General features: G+C 37.0%; 1 protein-coding gene across 1 annotated transcript in view; it reads left to right on the plus strand.

Moving 5' to 3' along the window:
• Window positions 1–21,656, plus strand: part of tut7 (terminal uridylyl transferase 7) — a 120,499-nt gene that overhangs the window by 53,042 nt on the left and 45,801 nt on the right. The window contains exons 20-24 of the mRNA XM_051928603.1: window positions 2,105–2,218; window positions 12,605–12,682; window positions 12,776–12,953; window positions 15,220–15,267; window positions 17,035–17,126. Of these exons, the coding sequence (XP_051784563.1) occupies window positions 2,105–2,218; window positions 12,605–12,682; window positions 12,776–12,953; window positions 15,220–15,267; window positions 17,035–17,126 (510 nt within the window). The remainder of the gene's footprint in view (window positions 1–2,104; window positions 2,219–12,604; window positions 12,683–12,775; window positions 12,954–15,219; window positions 15,268–17,034; window positions 17,127–21,656) is intronic.

A 21,656-nucleotide genomic window follows, 5' to 3' on the forward strand; every position in this document is an offset into this window, starting at 1 on the left:
ACTTTGTTTACTATTTTGTCCAAATCAAGTGTACGTGTAGTGTGTTGTCTTTGAAATGTAAGTGAAAGAAAAACAAAAGACGTGCACACAAACTTTGAGGTGTAGGTGCATAATGGAGGTGGGATGCAAAAGTCTAAACAAAGAACCTTCATGATTCTGCTTTCATCTTTTTTTTGGCTGCGGCTTTGAACCCTTTTTCATGTGAGGGGGCATTTAGGTGTGATGATAGGATAAGGATAAAGCTTGTTTTTCACAATGAAGTAAACGAATCAGTGGTCCAGGCCTTTTCACTTAACTCATCCAAATGGTTCAAATTACTTTGTCATTTACACCAAAATCTGTATCACTGGGCAGCAGCATTATCAGGTGACAGTTCAACATACACATTTTGAACAGGAGTTGCATTATTGAGGTAACAATGCTAAAGTACTGAGGTACTTTCAGGACTAACATGCATTCAAAAGCCTAACCAGTTTATTGAGCAAATTGACTATTCTTTGGACTGAATGACTAAGGGAGTGGTTGTTGTATGCTAACTTGCATTGGAACCCTGATAATAAGACTTTGCCTGCATAAGAATCCAATACACACACACACACACACACACACACACACACATATTTACTAGTTTGAATCTACTCTGCATGAAGGCTGAATGTAACTGTAATGTTTGTGTTGGTTTTCTAATTTTAAAGATTTTTTTTTATTATTATTATTTTAAAAGCCTCTTTGGGATAGAAATCAAATCTGGCAGTAATATGCTTGTACTAAGTATATGCCGTAGTAAAAATCAAATCAAATCTCTACTAAGAATATTTATAATCTGTTTCATTTTTCAGTGTGTTTTCTACAGGAATGTCATGATGTAGCAACATATATATAAGCAACAGTAATATGTTGACACCTTTAAGTAAAAATAAAAGCTAAAATAGCTTTTAGAGCACTGCATACCCCACTGTGTTACCAAACTCATATTTAATACCTAACACTTGTTAATGCCCAGCCCCCCCCCCCCCTTAAATTTTTATGGATGACACATTTTTTTATTTTTTTTTTGCAAACATTGCAAATGGAGAGATTAGGCCTAGGTTAAAACAACCATTCTTTTATTGTTGATTTCAACAATGATAGACAAAGACACGTTGAAAATGAGTTGAATCGTTAACTCCAAATTAATATTCATATTATAATGTAAGATTTCTGTGGTGTTACACACCTAGTATGTAGTTTACATGTTCTTGCTGTATTCACATGATTTTTGCCATGTATTCCAAAGTTCTCTTATGCCTCATAGATGTTTGTTAGACTATTTGTTTACTCTAAATTGGCTCAATATGAGTAAGACTTGTCAATATTGCCCCTATGAACGTGAGTGAGTGTGCTTTGAAATTAATTTAGGTTTTGTTAAAGGTTTGTTCATGCTTTGTTCTCAGTGCTGCCAGAATAAGCTTTGGCACCCAGTAATACTGCCAAGCAGGTTCACTCGTTGGATTGACATATTGTAGATTTTGAAAGCTTCTTCTTAAATGCAGTCCAAGTGGTAAAAATGTTTGTTAAGCAAATATTAAACCTTACCATTACACCCTTTAGTTGTCTTGTCAGTACAGTATTTCATTTCTCATTAGTTGTTATTACTGGGAGGTACTGTTTATCATTTGTCTTTCATGCCTTTTATTGACATTTTATATGAAGATATAATTATGATAGATTGTATTAGACAATATTTATGCACTTAACATGATGTCAGAATAAACCCAGATGAAAGACTCTTGATTGCTTTCATTTGGTTAGGTTGCTGCAAGCTGGCATCCACCCAGGATAAAACAGAAACCAAAAATGGGTAGGAAGGTAGTCTAGTGCAGGGCACAATGCAACACTTAAATTAGCAACCAGGTATCTTAATCTATACATCTTTGGGATGTGAGTGAAATTTTAAGAAACTGGAAAAGAAAAAAAAATGACAAACAAAAACTCTGCCAGCCCGGATATAAATCTATTCTCCTAGAGCTATGAAATGTTTGCACTAACCACTGTTCTACCATGCCTAAATGAATGACATCCATTTAGTTTTTTATATATAACTATATATTTATTTCGTTTACAGATTTGTGACATTGGAGATGCATCCCGGGGTAGTTTGTCATCTTATGCGTATACATTAATGGTACTTTACTTTCTACAACAGAGGAAACCCCCTGTAATACCAGTTCTTCAAGAGGTATGATGATTTAATTCATTGCATTCTTGCCTTTAGATGTTTAAAACAGTAGGATTTCATAATATTTTTACTTTTTTAGAAAAATCTAACGAGTACATAATTTGAGGATAGCCTATTACCGCTTTATATGGCTTTTTTAACAACTTCTTGGTGTTCTGGGGCAGCTTTTACATGTGAGAGATATACTTTGCGTTAATGTTGTCATTTAGGTTGTATAAATTTATGAAAGGAGAGAGACCATGAAAGAAAATGTAAAAATTAGAGTAATAATGGTTCCAAAAAATAACAACTTGAAGAACTTGATGCCGCATGGTCAGAATGAGACTTGCACCTAGAGCCATGCCAGCAGGTAGTGTTCACCATACTGCTTTTGGTAGCTGGGTGACCCACATAGTCTTGATAGCCTCAGCTGAAAAAAGAACAACTGTGAAGCTGCCATGACTTCAGTAGTTTGGATATGGGTGTGGTGTTGAAATCCAGGGAGTACAAGTTTGTTGTTATGTATGTGTGAGGTACACTCTGTGCCCAAATGTATGTGGACATCCTTTCAAGGTCTTTCAACCACACCCAACAGCTGTATGAAATCAAGCACATAACCATGCAATCTCCATTGACAAACTTTGGCAGTAAAATGGGTCAAACTGAAGAGCTCAGTGACTTTAAATGTGGTGCTGTCTTAAAATGCCACCTTTGCCTCAAGTCAGTATGTGAAATTTAATTTCTGCTAGATTGGTCAACTGCAATTTGTAATATTGTGAAGTGGAAAAGTCTAGCAGCAACAACAGCTCAGCCACAAATTGGTAGAGCATCCAAACTCACAGAGCAGAGCATCCAAGTAATGAAGTGCATAGCATATAAAATTTACTAATCCTCTGTTGTATTACTCACAATTAAGTCTCAAACAGCCTTGTGAAGCAACATCAGCACAAGAGTTGTGCATCTGGAACTTCATGAACTTGGTTTCAGCAAAGTAATAACGATGAATAACTTGGTATAGCATTTCTACTCGCAGCAATTGCTCTGTAGGGAGCCTTCTTGTTGGAGGCTGTTACATGTTTTGAATTTTTCTTGGGGGTAAAGGCCTTTTTGTTCAGTGCTATCTGGACAATAGTGGGTGTCCTAAGTGCCAAGCAGCTGGAGTTTCTCTCATGGGACCAAATGTTGTGGCGGGTTGTGTGAAGTTGCATAAAGTCTATCTGATTTGAAACCCAATGGTGCATTTTTTTAGGGTTCTGTTCTAGCCATGAAAAGCAACTTGAGTAACACAGATTTGCTTATAATTGTAATTTATACTAGAGCATCTTGAGGCAAAAGCATGTTACTGAAACTATTCTGATACAGACTGACATACTAATACAGAGACCTGCTGATTTGCAGATGATGGCAAGTTCTGTGAGCATCATTTGGGTAGAACCAGGAGATCCAGTTAAGTGAGTGTTAGGGAATTTACCTTTAAGTAACAGCTAAGATCACCACTCACTGGTTCCAATATGCATGTCCTTTATCACATCAGACGTTAATAGACCCTGAACATAAATAGCTCAGTTTACTTTGACAAAGACTAACTGTATATTTAATTGGTTGATTCTGTGAAAACTGTTTTAATTTGCATAAATTCACAATTTACACCATTCCACACAGAGAGAATAATATAGACCATTGGTGCCCAATACGTCGATTGTGATCGACTGGTAGATTGGAAAGGTAGTGCAGGTAGATTGCGTTGCATTCAAAAAAATTTTTTTAAATGTTACTCTATCATATATACTCCCTGTGGCATTTGCCACTTGATTGACATACTGGGCGGCCAGTTTGAGATCTGTTTTCTTCTAACACATTGGTCATCCCGCACGCATGATCAAACGCGCGAGCTACTGCAAAACTCCGGCTATCTAAGTGATCTAGTTAGCCTTCCAATTTATATCGACTAAAGAAGGGATTTAAAAAAAAATTGATTAGGATATGAGCTGGATGTGGAATTGGAAGAGGATTTTTTTTCTCACAATGTCACAATCAAAGTGCGTTTGTCTGATCTGTCAATCTATTATTGCTATTCCAAAGAAGGAAAATGTGGGAAGGCACTTTCGAACTGTTTATAAAAACTGCGAAACTGACTTCCTTCCGAAAAACGATCTGAGAAAGAGAAAGGAGAGGGAACTAAAATCGCAGTTAATCAGACAGCCGTCATTTTTCACTTGGCTGAATTCAAAAGCAAAGGCAGACACACCAAAGCATCATTCCGGGTGAGTCACTCGATCATTAAGTATAAGAAGTCCTTTCAAGATGGATAGATGATAAAAGAGGCCTTCATTGAGACAGATGGCTAGGGAGAAATTCCTGCTGAGATTTCAAGACCCCTGGCCGAAGAAAAAGGAGTTTCTCCTTGTCATTAAACATGCAGAATACAAGCAACTTAATAACGATCAATGGCCGCTAGACTTGGCATTTTTTTTCTGATCTGACTAACATGTTGAATGAGTTTAATTTACAGGTGTAAGGAAAAGAGAAATCCATGGTCAATATGATTACCTCAGTTAATGCTTTCAAATGAAAAATGTAACATCTGTCCTTAAAGCTGCAGCGCCTTCATTTGGGGAACATCCAAAACCTCGCGTCAGAGCTGGAGACGCAATGGAAGGAGTGTGTGCAACTTGACAGCATACGCTACACAGAGCAGATTGAAAATTGTCAGACTTTGACAGATGGTTTCAAGACTCAGCTTTACTTGAGCCAATCGCTACATTTAAGTGCTATCCATTTAGGAAAGATGTTGAGGGTGATTCACCCGCATCAAAAATTGCAACCCTGTTTCACCTAAAACTCCTCTACAGTGGAGGATGAGATTTTGACACTACAGGATGACATTCAGCTGAAGTATGGGGCTCATGGACAGTTTTGGAACTTACTCACAGAGGAAAAGTACCCAAACATGAGGAAATGTGCTGCCTCCTTGACTGCATTATTCGGCTCTACTTATTTATGCTAGTCAGCCTTTTCCCACATGAAGATTATTAAATCCAAATACTGTAGTGACCATAAATGTATTGAATTGTTATTGTGCCATAAGGGTTATTCAGTTATGCAAGGTATGGCAAGATATACAGTATTTTATGTATAAAGTAAACTCAATGTGTGTATATGTGTATACAGTGATCCCTCGCTATATCGCGCTTCGCCTTTCGCGGCTTCACTCTATCGCGGATTTTATATGTAAGCATATTTAAATATATATCGCAGATTTTTTGCTGGTTCGCGGATTTCTGAGGACAATGGGTCTTTTAATTTCTGGTACATGCTTCCTCAGTTGGTTTGCCCAGTTGATTTCATACAAGGGACGCTATTGGCAGATGGCTGAGAAGCTACCCAACTTACTTTTCTCGGTGTCTCTTGCGCTGACTTTCTCTGATCCTGACGTAGGGGGTGTGAGCAGGGGGGCTGTTCGCACACCTAGACGATACGGACGCTCGTCTAAAAATGCTGAAAGATTATCTTCACGTTGCTATCTTCTGTGCAGCTGCTTCCTGAAGCGACATGCTGCACAGTGCTTCGCATACTTAAAAGCTCGAAGGGCACGTATTGATTTTTGACTGTTTGTTTTTCTCTGTCTCTCTCTCTCTCTCTCTCTCCCTGCTCCTGACGGAGGGGGTGTGAGCTGCCGCCTTCAACAGCTTTGTACCGGCGGTGCTTCGCATACTTAAAAGCCAAACAGCCCTATTGATCTGTTTGCTTTCCTCTGTCTTTCTGACAGTCTGTGCTCCTGACGCACACTCCTTTGAAGAGGAAGATATGTTTGCATTCTTTTAATTGTGAGACAGAACTGTCATCTCTGTCTTGTCATGGAGCACAGTTTAAACTTTTGAAAAAGAGACAAATGTTTGTTTGCAGTGTTTGAATAACGTTCCTGTCTCTCTACAACCTCCTGTGTTTCTGCGCAAATCTGTGACCTAAGCATGACAATATAAAAATAACCATGTAAACATATGGTTTCTACTTGGCGGATTTTCTTATTTCGTGGGTGGAACTTACCTGCCGGGTCCCGTCTGTCCGAAGCAGCTGCCTCGGCATGGCCTCCTTCGACACCGCGCCGTCCCGGGCGCCTTCAGCGGCTGCATACTCCTTGGAGCCCGCTGCACTCCGGTAAGGCCTGTCGATCTTCCGCCGCACCAGGAGAGAACCTTGCAACCGCGGTCCGTTAGCGGTCTGTGGGGTGCGTCTCTCTCGCGGGGCTTTGGGCACGCCGCTCCCGCGACGCGTGTGTGGGCTTACCTGCTGTACCGGACTGCCCACAAAATTATTTTGTCGGGGTCCCTGCCTTGTAGCAGGCAGAGAGTCCCATCTGGGAAGCCATTGTGGGGAACAGCCCGGACACAGACAGGCAGACATCGTTTTGTCACCCAACACACGTTTATTATGCAATTAATATTTACAAAAGTGCCACACAACCCACAGACTTCCCCAAAGTCCAGGCCAAACCACACTATGCCTCACTCTTTTCAGGCTGCCTCCTGTCTCTCCTCGAAGACCTCGTCCTCTTTCACCCGACTCCAGCCATTCCATGAAGGGAGGTGGCCCCTTTTATTTGCACTCGGATGTGCTCCAGGTGCTTCCTGGCAGTCTCCCACCGGCACTCCCCAGTGTGGAGAAAGTGCCGGCTGTGTACCCGGAAGCACTCCGGGTGTCCCCACTTGTCTTCCCCCCCAGCACTTCCGCCACACCAGGGTTTTCCAGGCATGGGGGCTCCCCTTGGCGGTGACCACGGGCCCCTACAGGGTTGAGCTTCCCAGCTCTGTACCCATGTCCCCCAAAGGAACCCCATCGTGAGCCCTCCTCCGGTCCTCCTGGGCGTCCCGGCTGGGTGCCACCCCCAGCCACATGCCACAATATATATGTGTGTGTGTGTGTGTGTGTGTATATATATATATATATATATATATAAAATTTTTAATGTAGGTAGATCATTTCGACCTGGTCATTTTAAAAGTAGCTCGCAAGCCGAAAAAGTGTGGGCACCCCTGGTATAGACCATCATACAGCCAGTGTTTCATATAGATAAAAATGTACAAAATATCTAGATAGATTAAGTCTTTGACAAAATAGTTTATTAAATGTGAATGCCCTATTCATAAATACTTATGGTTAAATGTGATATGATCTTACCATCTCTTTTGTATTTGTGCTGGTACGTGAAGTTTTGGTCACACAGAAAAGTACACAGAAAATTTCCCTTACATTCAGATGGTGTTCTTGGAAGACCTTCCATTTGCCTCTTAACTGAGGATACTTTTTTTCATCTCAACCACAGGGTTTAATCTCTGTCAACTGTTAACTACATTTCAATATTATTTATAGTCTTACAGTAATTTCTTTAAGTATTAGGTAATAGGTAAACTGTCCTCCATCACGTGTGTACTTATTTTATTTTTTTAGTTTAGACAAAAAACTATTTAAATACAGGTATTTAGGACCAAATTGGGGTTGCATCTTTTTCTCTGGCCTGACAAAAAAAACAAAAACCTTCCTGTCATTTCAGCCATAAACATGCACATCAGAAAGCCATGTCTAATACAAAGCACATGATCCTATAATCAGTTTGGATTCCTTAAAAGCATATAAGAAGTTGTATTTCTCTGTAGAGATATTGAATAATTATAAATCACTCCGCACGAGGATGCATATAAGAGCTGCAGAATCAGTCCTCACTCTGTCTTCATCTAAGGCAATAGTAAAGTACCTCCATTAGCAGCCTTCCCAAGTTGGTTGTTGGGAAAAGTGATAGAAAAATCACCTTTGCGGTTTCCACTTGGGAGTGGTAGTAATCATGTTTTGTTTGGGTGTTATAAAGTTCAAACTAAAAGAAGGAAATTTCGGTGCCTAAGATAGAAATCATGTATAAATGCCAACATATTTGTTTCTTTGAAATAATGGGATATCAGGCCACAGTTATGCCTCATGAGAAAACCATTCTTTAAAACCTTCAAAGGCCAGAGACAAAAATATATGCTTCAATTGAAAAGACTTGGATACAAAAATGTAAAGTTTACTCCTATTTATACTATTAAAATCTCATCACTGGAACTGGAAATCTTTAGTATTGTCTGCTCCCTTGAGCCAACAAAAGCAGGACAAAAGATAATTATTATCACTACATTGCACTTTATAACTGAGATATAGTGAACTATTAGCATAATATAAAAAATTATGAGAAGATGAAAAGTAAAAGTCAGCATATTAGTGCATATTTGTTCTGTTCATACATGTTACTGTGTAGAAATAATAGGAATAATGTTTGTGTTTTGGTTAGATCTTCAACCCTTTGCAGGCTTTTCTTTTCAAGGATTTGCTAGGAATAACAAAGTTTAAGAGAGTAAAAATATATTTTTTTATAAATATAGCTTTTGCCATGTTTGCTTCCAAATTTTGCTGTGCACACGGAATCAATGTGATGTTGTATACAATCTTGCTGCTTGAAGGAAAAGGAAGAAGATTGAGATATATAAAGCTGATTAAACTGCAGCCAATAAGGGGTAAAAGTTAATCCATGTTGCCAGATAATAAAATGGAAAGTTTTTAAAATTGTATTAAATATCCAGATCCTAATAAAGTTTCTTCAGCTGTTTTGTTGTTTGACCTACAATGGAAAGAAATAATTCTCCATATAGTGTCCTGTGTAATTTAGATAACTTCGGAAAAATGCCTCACATGTTTTGGTTTGTGCTGTTTTGTTAACTGTTTTTTGTGAAGTTACGTATTTTACGTACAGCATTCCTTTTGTCTATAATTCTTGTTTTATTGGTAAATTATCTTGTTTTGTTTCTTGAAAAAAAATGCTTGTTATTCTGTGAAAGGATGATCTAAGAATCCCTGGTAAGAATGAGGAACTAGTTATTAACCGTAAAATAATTGTGAATACATATTATTTTCTTCCTTACATCTTTTATTATTTGGGATCATCAAGTTGTTTACTTAGTATTATTTGCCTGTTCTTCAAATATTATATACTTCAAATGTTATCAGCGTAGCACTTTTTTATTGGCTTAAAAGGCCTAGGTTTTGTCTTAATCATTAAGTTCATCCTGAGTGAATGGCTGTGGCTTGAACATGTTGGGACAAATTCTTCATCATCATCTGAAATACTTTCTCCCTCTGAACGAGTTTCTCCCAAATCAAGATTATCAGGTGACATAAGGACTAGTGAATCAGTTCCATGGGAAAAGTTTTATTCCTGTAGGAAGATTAGGATAAACAATTTGCTTTTAACTCTTCTTGTTATATCCTTGAATTTTGCAGCTGTTCCCCCCCATATCACTGGAATATCAAAAGCCTGCTTTTACGTTTTTGTCCGTTGTCTTAGTTCCTCACCACAAATAGAGCTGACATTGTGAGGGGCCATTTGTTTGCCCTGGTTGTCAAGTTTTATTCCAAAGTGAGAAGCTTTTTTCACAAAATCTGTTATGTTCTGTCTCTGTTTTTTTACAACAAACTTTTCACAAATGTCAGGACTGTTCACACAAACCTTAGAGGCCATAATGTGAATTAACAGTACAGCAAAAAAGTAAATTCTTCACTGATCATTTACAAATATGTTGATCAAATGACTGAGTCACAGTTTACTACATTCCAGTGAAGAGGGAAGGACAGGGCCAGACATGCTGCTACCTGATGCAAGGACGCATCACTGGGTTCATTTCCAGCTCTGTTCTGACCTTATTGTCGATTACAATTACTTTTTTTGTTTGAAAATACATTTTAACATTAGAAAATGGTAACAATTCAAACATATTATTAAAATAAAATATTTGATTATAGTGCAAAAAACAGTTAATATATATATTATTTATATATGTAAAATTGAGAGCTAAAAAACATGTTTTGTGAAAAAAAATATTATATGATGTGGATTTTGTTTTTTTTTTATTTTAGAATTCATTGCCCAAAAAATGTATACTGTATAAAAATCACATGAAATAATCCATTTTTTTCCAGTTTACAGCTGTTATTTTTACTGCCTTATCAAGCTGGGGCATTATTTTGATATTCAACAAAAGTGGCACAAAATTTTATAATCATATAACTCAATAGCTAAAGTGGGTTGAGTATTTAAAGTATAAAGCTAGCCTATTCAAATGGTGGCCTGCGGGCTACACATGGCCCGATGAAAAACATATTTTGCGAGACTGCAGAAATTCCTACATTAGTACTGTGGGAAACAGGCCGGACACAGACAGGCAGACATCGTTTTGTCACCCAACACACATTTATTTACATTATATACAATGGTTAACACGCACAAACCCAGTGCCGCAACACCAATCACCCCAAAGTCCAGGCCCTCTCACAATGCATTTCTCTTCACCCATTCCTCTTCCACCCGACTCGAGCCATCGAATGGAGGGAGGCGGCCCCTTTTATAATCATCCAGATGTGCTCCAGTTACTTCCCAGCAGTCTTCCACCGGCACTCCCCAATGTGGTGGAAGTGCCAGCTGCGCACCCGGAAGCACTCCGGGTGTTGCCGCTTCTCTTCCCCCCATCACTTCCGGGTGTGGCGGAAGTGCTGAGTTCCAGGGCTCCAAAGGCATTGGGGCGCCTCCTGGTGGTGACCACGGGCCCCTACAGGGTTGAGCTTCAAAGCTCTGTACCCGTGGTCCCCATAGGTACCAGGGCGGTCGTCCCCACATGGTCTGGGGAAGGCGTAAGCCCTATTCCGGTCCTCCGGGGCATCCCGGCCGGATCGCCCCAGCCACCTGCGACACTGCCCCACCGCCAGCGAAGACTTGTCAGTCGGAGTGACTCGTCCCGCGAGGGCAGCTCATCCCCAAAGTGGGTCCTACTGCTCGTCCAGGGTCCGGTCCTGCAACACATACAGAAAAATGTGCGGAGATGCTGCCTGGACACCATTACCTGGTGTCCTGTTGTGCCTCACACAGGCAACGTTCCCCCCTCGTACCGGCACCCCCTCCAAGGTTTTCATGCCCCTTTGGTTGGAGCCACTCGCACCTCCGTAGCCTTCCGCCAGCTGGGAAAGTACAGACCATGAATGTATCTCTCCACATAGTCTAGCAACATTCAATCCACAGTGCAGCGTGTTGTTTGTCTAGATGTGGTGGTAGTAGTCTATGGATACAGTCTTTTTTTTTTTTTTTTTTTGGTGTGATGGTACATGCCGGTACCTTGTACCAGCACCTCAGCCATGACAGCTGGTTTTGGCATTGACTACATATTAAATGACTCTACTGTATAATCCATTGTGTGCTGAGTCTTAGTTGTATTTGTTTCATCAAGTGAGTGCAAACGTGGGTTTTCACAAAAAAATATAATTGTTACTCCAATGACAGTCTCATTATTGACAAGCTCTGTCTCCGCACTTCATATGATTGGTTGGCTTTCCACTTGCATGCTTCGATCCTGTGGAGTCATTGCTGTTATAAGGCCAACGATCAGCCATTGTCAATTAAAGAAAAAAACAAATTAGACTGCATTTGATGAAAAAATGCAAAAAGCTTGGAATTTTCTTTAAAACTCAATCAAAATAAGCACTGCAGGACTACATAACAACTTTTTTGTAGAATATAGAGTTTGTTATTAACCTGTGGTTAATTTTCTTCAATTTAGAAAATTATGTGTTTGTAATTTTGAACTATCAAACAGAATATTACGCAGCACAGTATACCTACACAGGTGGCATAATGGTAGTGCTGCTGCTTCGCAATAAGGAGTTTATGGGTTCGCATCCCTGGAGTTTGCAAAGCGCTTTGAGTTGTGAGTAAAGCACTATATAAATATGAAGAATTATTATACTTGACGATTTGTCAGTTTCAAATTTTAAATGTTATGTTTTTTCACCAAATAAACAAAACATAGCGCAAGGACTCTCTGAATCTTACCTTTTTTACAAAAAAGGTACTGCTGATGACACCTATGGTGATTTAAAATGAATGTTCTCTCTTTGTGCAGTAAACATTGCATTCATGTGTGTTAGTTACTACTATCACTTGTTATGGATTTGTGCACTGATAGCTTTGATTGTATTGATAGTTATTTTTTATTCTGTTGGTACTGCTACTACCTCTGATTCTGTTCAATTATAGCTTTTTTATTGCTTTTATGCACTTTTTCATGTGCCTGTGTCCAATTTGACCAAATTAAAAAGGGTAACAACGAATAAACATTACTTGTGTTTCAATATATTCATTTGTGTTGTTTTAAAATTTGTTTTTACCTGCTGTTTACTGGCACTTAAAATGTCTGCCCTAGCTAATTTTTTTTGTTTGAAAATCTGGCCCAACTGAATTTGTAATTGAATAGCCCTAGTATAAAGACTTTCAGAAATCAGTAGCCTCATTTTCTAATTATATTTTGGTGCTTATTAAATGTTTTTGTTTTCTAGATATATGATGGTAAGAAACCGCCTCAAGTCCTTGTTGACGGATGGAATGTGTACTTTTATGATAACCTGGCAGACCTGGTAAATCCTTCAGCATAGCTTCTGGATATTTAACTCTCTCTATATCTCTCTCTCCCTCCCTGTATAAATTAAGTTTACTCTTGAATTTTCTAGAAGAATGTTTGGCCCGAATATGGGAAAAACACAGAGTCAGTTGGTGAACTTTGGCTTGGTTTACTGCAGTTTTATACAGAAGAGTTTGATTTTAAGGAGCATGTAATCTGTATCAGACGAAAGAAACTGCTGACAACTTTCAAGAAACAATGGACATCAAAATATATTGTGATTGAAGGTAAGTTTTGCTATCGAAGAAATAATCATATTTTATATACAACTGTATATTACCATTTAGAAAGAAGAAAGAGCTTTAGGGAGAGAAATTGTATTATATTAAAATAATTATGTTGTTGTTTTACAACTTAATTTTAATGTTGAGCATATACAGGCATTTGGAAGTGTTATTTTACTTGACCCATGCTCTTTTATCTACAGGTACATGTGGGTGATGCCTGCACGGCCTGTTACCCCACAGCACTCTACTTACACACATATACAGAGAGATCCAATTCAGACAAAGACTCAAGTGATGCCCAGTTGTTAGTCACCCCACAATATTTCACATAGGATCCCCTATCCTTAAGTACTAATGGAGTAATGTCACTCTTAGTACTTGTACTGTTCATAACATATGCACACACACACTCATAAAAACAGTATTCACAAACAGGGTGCAAAACATGTTTACCCCAAACTCCTGCCGACTGTGCCAAGGATTTTGTTGTGTATGGTCCAACGGTGAACCTATTTTCCCCTTTATATTCTTTATTGTGTAGACTTGGCCAAGATTCTTCAAATCCCATACAATTACCACTCAGTGATCAGATACAGTACTTCAGTTCAGCACTTCCTACCCCCTTTCCGTCTTTATTAATAACCTCAGGAAGTTTAACAGAGTGAAAAAACAGACAAGAGAACCAGCTACACTGTTAACTATGTATTATAGATGAAATATTTTATTATAAATAGTGACATACAAGCAAATAGAATAAGGCATTGTAAACCCAAGACCATATAGCCTCAAAATGCTAGATGTGTAATTGTAGGTGGTGCAATAACTATAGTTGCATTCGATTCTTCCTAGTCAGCTCATCATCTGCACAGGTCCCGGTAGCCTGCATTCTTCAGGATATCATCTGGTCTGCTTTTGTCAGGATGCAACATGACAGAGGGAGTATGCCTTTGCATGCCTGTCTCTATATTGTCCTTTGTAGCTCCTGACAAACACACCCTCCTTGGCCATTCACCAACGGAATAGCTCAGGCACAGCATATTATTATTACCAATTGCCATGAAGAGGTAAAAATGAATGTAATTTTTACACTTTGTTGTTTATGCTTTTGAAAAATATTACAGAATTTCTGGATGAGATTTATTTTACTACTTTGTTGTTGAGATGTGTATGGTTGGGTTTTATTTTCTGTTAACATTTTGTGTTATCTGTAAATTGTAATGCTCTGACAGACGTTTTAATATTTTGCCTTTTACTGTTGTGTAATAGAGGATACAAATAGTGTTATTTTTGTATTAAAAATTAAAAGTAATTCTCTATTTCAGCATCTTTAAGTTTCAATTCCCCCAGGGTAGAGAAAGACGCACAGTCTTTCAAAGCAAGTAGGGCGTATATTCCACTTGGATTTTGAGCTTGAATAAATATAAACTTCCTTATCTCTTCCTTATTTCAGCAACCTTCTGAAACAACAAAAACATCACAAATTACTGGCCATAGTAATTAAAAAAAGAACATCCAATTATTCTTAAAGATGATTCACTTTAAAGCAAAAATAATTTCCTTCATTTGTAATTAAAAAATAAAAATACAGTGCATCTGGAAAGTATTCACAGCGCATCACTTTTTCCACATTTTGTTATGTTACAGCCTTATTCCAAAATGGAGTAAATTCATTTTTTTCCTCAGAATTCTACACACAACACCCCATAATGACAATGTGAAAAAAGTTTACTTGAGGTTTTTGCAAATTTATTAAAAATTAAAAAAAAAACTGAGAAATCACATGTACATAAGTATTCACAGCCTTTGCTCAATACTTTGTCGATGCACCTTTGGCAGCAAATTTGCAAAAATCTCAAGTAAACTTTTTTCACATTATCATTATGGGGTGTTGTGTGTAGAATTCTGAGGAAAAAATGAATTTAATCCATTTTGGAATAAGGCTGTAACATAACAAAATGTGGAAAAAGTGATGCGCTGTGAATACTTTCCAGATGCACTGTATATGCACATAAAGCATATGCAGATTTATACATTTGTGAAGTTAACTTTGACTAAGAGTTAATTCATCATTGTGTTAATTTGCTCTATCCTTTTCCCAGCCCACTTAGTCAAGTATCAGGATTGTGCAAATTGCAACACCTGTAACACTCAGTATTTCAGTATGCTGCTGTAACATTGTGTGGATATGTTTAATTATTTAATCGTAGGTCTGTGGAATCACTAACTGCAGTATCATGTAACATTGTAGGCTTTGTTTTAATTATAGATCCATTTGACCTGAACCATAACCTTGGAGCAGGACTATCCAGAAAGAGTAAGTGTTGAATTATTTAGAATAAGTTGATTTTAACCATTGCACTTTTTAATTATAAGAATAATTATAATATTCATTTTTTGGAAGTCACCTCAGTAAACATTTAAAATGGTTCAACATTGCTAAGCTATTCTGTTTCTTGTAAAAGTATTCAAACCATTTTAAAAACTTTCAAAGTTTGCATTTGTTAAGTTTTTTGTTACATTTTTAATTATTGACTAGTATTAATCAATAATAACAATCTACTTCATACAGATTAAATTTACTGAAAAAGTACATAGATAGTTTATATTGCATACCTTCTTAAGATTTTACCATTTGGCATTCACTGGACTCAACTCTAGGGGTATCCTTACTAGTTGGTAAAATCACCTCAACTGACTCCTGTCTTTTTTGAGACCTGGAATTGTTTCACTTCAGTATTCCTCAGGATTGTTGATCTCTTCGTCCTAGTTGAGAGCAGGAACCTCATAGTCTTTGAAAGTAATATTCTTGTGACCACAGTCTCACATCCTCAGTTCTTTTCCACAGATAATGTAAGAATATGATGTTGATTGCCCACTTTCCTCCAAGGAATAAACTCCACATTATCGCCAGTACTACACCGTATATTTAGTACTTTTATTGCTTTACTAACAGGCTAATCATACCTATGGAACTAATGCCTATTTATTGAGATTAAGCTTTTTTCATTATAGATTTATGATATTGGATTTGGAGTTACTGGTTCTGTTCCCTCCATTTTACACTAAGCTACAAACTATTATAACTGAGGGACTTTTTTTTTTGTTCTGTATTTCGCCTTATACAATTTCTTGTATTAGGAATTTGTTAGTTTTCACTTACCTCTTCGGGTCAGAGCGCAGAGTCAGCCATTGTACAGCGCCCCTGGAGCAATTGAAGGTTAAGAGCCTTGCTCAAGGGCCCAGCAGAGTAGGATCTCTTTTGGCAGTGACGAGGATTCGAACCAGCAACCTTCTGGATACCAGTGCAGATCCTTAGCCTCAGAGCCACCACTCCGCCCTGCAGACTTTACTAATGCTCTTAACCAAGTTGCAGTTAATTTCTCAAAGTTATCATTGATGCCAGTGGCCTCTAATTTCAGAATTAATCTCCAGTGCAGAATTGTACTGTAGGGTTTTTGAAAGTCTAAAGAAACTGAGCAAATATTTTAACAATCCAGGTGCCTGTTCAAAAAAAAAAATCAAACAATGTTAGTTTCATAGGAACCTCCTCTCATAGACTCATACTGGTTGTTATTTATTATACAATCTATTTCTGTGTCTTTATTTCTAATTTAAATATCTATAATTTTATACAAGACAAAAAGAAGTATGAGTCATTGGACTATAATTAATGGGATCCATTTTGTTTCTCATCCTCAGGACTGGAGTTATATTATCAACTCTACAGTCATCAGGCACTTTTACCCTCTGAAGTGATTAGTAGAATGTCCTCACCAAAGTTTTATAAATAACATGTTTCATTTCTTTCATCACAACTGGTCAAGTGCTAGGGGTTTTATTAGTTTTAAGCATACTTAGGGCCTGTTGTGCCAAGGATTCATCAATTTTAAAGTCTTATCTTATTTTCCGCTCTGCTGGTATTCAGTTAACAACACCTTTTATAAATGCTTTGGTGAAGTCAATTTGGTCACAGGATTAGAATACATCAAGTAAGTGTACATGAAATTAGTATTTGGTGTATTAAATGTCCATTGTTTTAAAATATTCATGCTTCTTGTTATGTGTTGTTTTTGCCCAATAGTGACAAATTTCATTATGAAGGCTTTCATTAATGGCCGTAGAGTCTTTGGAACACCATTGAAAGCATTTCCAAATGAGTATCCTTCAAAAATGGTAATCCTCATTCTATTTTATTTTAAGGCTGCTATTTATTTTAAAAATGTAATTGCAATTATTTGCATGATTAAAAATTTTAATCAAAATTATGTATTAATTGCAATTTATCATATTTCCTTCAAGCATATTAATGTTTCTATAAAGCAGAAATAACTCAGTGATTGATTTTTTTTTTAACTACACATCAGTATTAGTAATCACTTGCATATGCATATTACATTAGTTTATTGAACAGTTTTGTATAACTGAAACAATTGATTAAACAATGAAAACTAGTCAACAGCTCAAAGCAAGTTTTTTTTTAATGATTATAATGTGAACCAGGTCCTTTTTTTTTTTTTTTGGAGACACATCTCAATGCAAGTCTATAAATTTGTTTGGTTTTGTCAATAATTATGCCTTTAAAATGATATGAAGATGGAAACTGAGACATTATATTCTGATCATTTTATTGAGCCATTTGCTTAAGCATTCCAGGTTATTTGCACTGGTTGTTCAAGAGATCCAGATAAAGAAAACAAATGTTCACAAGGGACCTGTGTTAGGAAACTTTACTTTTAAAATTATTCATTACTTATTAAAAAAAGTAAGTAAATATGTTATATAGTTACCTATTTAACATATAATGTGTTACAAACTGCATTTCCTTTGTGTTGTTTTTTTATTCTAGTAGAGATATGAAACCCATACTTGTAATCAAAATATATCTAGATCCTTGAACAAAGAAAAAAAAATAGTACAACATTCATTTCTACTCCATTCCAGATCAAGGAATATGATACCATAAAGCCAGAAAGACTAAACAAAATGAAATATGTACCATAGGTAGATTTAGATCTATATTTATATATTTAGATCTTTTAAATTGAGCATTGTCGTAGAATGAATTATAAAAAAAATCTAATTAACCATTTTAACCTTCAACCCAAATAAATGGAAGTATTAGCATGATCACTTTGCACTGATTATTGCCTAGTTTTATTGGTTCCAATATAATATAAGCTAATGTAGGCTACAGTAGGTAACGTACAATTAAACAACAACAACATACCCTGTCTGCTTTGGGGAAAGTGTGAGTGAAGTGTAAGGAATCAAGCAATTTCAATCTGTGTTTTCTGCTCTTTAGCTTCTTGGACATATGTAGCACCTGTACCATGCTGTTTTAGGTTAGATATCCCTAAAGGACAGGGCTGATGCAGTGACAGTCTGTCTCCCCCTCACATCTATACCTCAACAGCCTCTTTTAGTGACAGACTTAGATTAGCAGACATCCCCATAGTAATACTTACAAAGCATATATCCTCTTGTTCTGAACGTTCTACTAAACTGCACAATATGACTTTTTTAAACTGTTAATGTGTGAACCAGTAATGCTCATGGGGAATGACACAGAGCTTGTTTGTCTGTAATGTTAGCGCACCACTGAAATGAAACTCGTGCACTCTGCCTGTGTAACTGTTTTATTTTTAACTGTTCTCAAGTTATTCTCTGGACTTTGAAGAGCTAGTGTATATATGAAATGTGTACGAAAAGATGGAACAAATTCATTTGATTTAATACAGTACAGGTCAAGTCAGATTGGGAAGCATGCACTGGTACAGCACGTTGCCGCACCCAACACATGATGAAACAGCTCAGGATCCTGGTCCCCCCCAGGCAGACACATGGTCCAGTCCCAACCTCCGGAAATGACCCTCTATCTGCCACCGCCAGGTGTTAAGTGGGCGTCCCCTTGGCCTGGTACAGCCACTCGGGTCTTCAACAGTGAGGATAATGCGAGCTGGATCACCATCGAGCAATCGCGCCACATGGCCGTAATGCCATAACTGATGCTCCCTCACAATGCAGGTAATGTGCCTCATTCGGGACTTCATGAGCATCTGCTCATTCGACACAAAGTCAAACCAGTAGTACCCAAGGATTCTCGGAAGAGACACAGTTCCAGAGGAGTCCACTCTTCGTCTCAGGTCACTGGATTGCGTCCATGTCTCGCAACCGTATAGCAAGACAGGAAGCACCAGGACTCTAAAGTCTTGGACCATCGTCCTTTTGCATGGGTATCAGGAGAACCACACACCCCTTTCCAGAGACCTCATGACCCCTCATGTTGTTCCAATCTGTCTACTGACTTCATATGAAGAGTCACAAGAGACATGAATGTCACTGCCAAGGTTAATAAACCTCTCGACAATCTCTCTGCAGACAAACACACTGCTGATGGCAGTGCCTAAGAGGTCATTAAAGATCTAGATCTTAGTTTTTATCCAGGACACTCGCAAACACAAACACTCAGACTCCTTGCTCAGTCTCTCTTGAGACCCCCGATCAGTGCCTCCATTGACATCATCAGCAAAGTCAAGATCAGTGAATCTTTCTTCGCCAACAGATGCCGCACAAGCAGTGGGCCCCACAACCTTGCCCAACACCCAGTCCATGCAAGCATTGAACAGAGTTGGAGCAAGAACACATCCCTGACAAACCCCAGAATCAACTGGGGAAAAACGCAGAGGTTTTGCCTCCACTCTGCACAGCACTCACAGTACCAGTGTATAGGCCGGACATGATATCCATCAACCTAGAGGGCATCCCGCAAAATCTCAGGATGTCCCACAGGAAAGCTTGATCAACTGAGTCAAATGCTTTACAAAAATAGACAAAGGCTTCAAAGAAACTCTGCCAATATTCACGTTTGCACTCCATGACAACCCTCAGTGCCAGTATGTGGTCGATGATAGACTTCTTAGGCATAAAACGGCTCCAGTTGCTAAAAGGTGAGCAAGTGATCACAGATCCTATTGAGGATACAGTATGCAGTATTTTATGTTCCAGTGTGGAATATTGTAAGTAATGGCTGGCAACTCAACTGGTATTTGTGGATGAAGATTATTGAGAAGCAACATAAGTGCCAATAACCCACTACTACTATTTATAGACTAATCAGCAGCTCTAGTTTGTCTATGCATATAAAACTAGTTTTTCACAATTGTAAATTAGGCTGTCTGTCTTAGTCTAAGTTAGCTCTGATTTAAAGGGCAAAAAAAAAATCCATCGATCCATCATTATCCTTTTCATGTCAGAAATGCAGTATATTTAATTTTTTGGTTTAGTACATGTATATATTTATAGTGCTGCGTTCATCTATTAAATGTTGGAAGAAAATGATGAACAATCAAATAATTTATACTAAATTTATACATATAAATGTGCATCCTGAAAGCAACCATGCAGTTAATCACCTTCACCTCTGTTGCAATGTGTGAAAGCAAGCTAGTTTTTTTTTTTATTATTATTTAAAAATATGCTTCACTTTTGAGTGCAATTTCATGTGGCAAACTATTATATTCTACTAGCAAAATACCCGCGCTTCGCAGCGGAGAAGTAGTGTGTTAAAGAGGTTATGAAAAAGTAAAGGAAACATTTTAAAAATAACGTAACATGATTGTCAATGTAATTGTGTTGTCATTGTTATGAGTGTTGCTGTCATATATATATATATATACATGCACATATATATATATTATATAATTTTTTTTTTCTTTTCTTCAGTAATATTTAATCTCCTTAAAGAAAAAGAATATATCCATTTTACTTTTTTTGTATCTCTTTAGTAATATTTTAGTGTAAAAGGATAACCAGTATTTAAACCTTTTATGTTACTTTATAAATTTATTTTACACAATGTTGAAAAATTAATAAGAAAGCTACATATTTTGGCAGCTGCTGCTTTAATTTTCAATGAAATGAAAAAAGCACTCCAAGAGAAAACGTCAATGAAGAAGAAACAGTTTGCACTATCTAAAAATGAGAAACCCTCATTTATAAAAGTTTGCTGCAGATGACTTAACTGAAAATAAATGAATATTTCCTATGTGTATAATACATATTTATCTATATGTGTGTATATATATATATATATATGTGTATATATATATGTGTATATATATATATATATATATGTGTATATATATATATATATATGTGTATATATATATATATGTGTATATATATATATATGTGTATATATATATATATGTATATATATATATATATATATATATATATGTGTGTATATATATATATATATGTGTGTATATATATATATATATGTGTATATATATATATATATATATGTGTATATATATATATATATATATATATATATATGTGTGTATATATATATATATATATATATATATGTGTGTGTATATATATATATATATATATATATATGTGTGTGTATATATATATATATATATATATATGTATATATATATGTGTGTATATATATATATATGTGTATATATCCAACCATCCATCCATTTTCCAACCCGCTGAATCCGAACACAGGGTCACGGGGGTCTGCTGGAGCCAATCCCAGCCAACACAGGGCACAAGGCAGGAAACCAATCCCGGGCAGGGTGCCAACCCACCGCAGTATGTGTATATATATATATATGTGTATATATATATATATATATATATGTGTATATATATATATATATATATATATATATATATATATATATG

Source organism: Erpetoichthys calabaricus, chromosome 5 (assembly GCF_900747795.2).
Source record: "Erpetoichthys calabaricus chromosome 5, fErpCal1.3, whole genome shotgun sequence".
Lineage (NCBI taxonomy): Eukaryota > Metazoa > Chordata > Cladistia > Polypteriformes > Polypteridae > Erpetoichthys > Erpetoichthys calabaricus.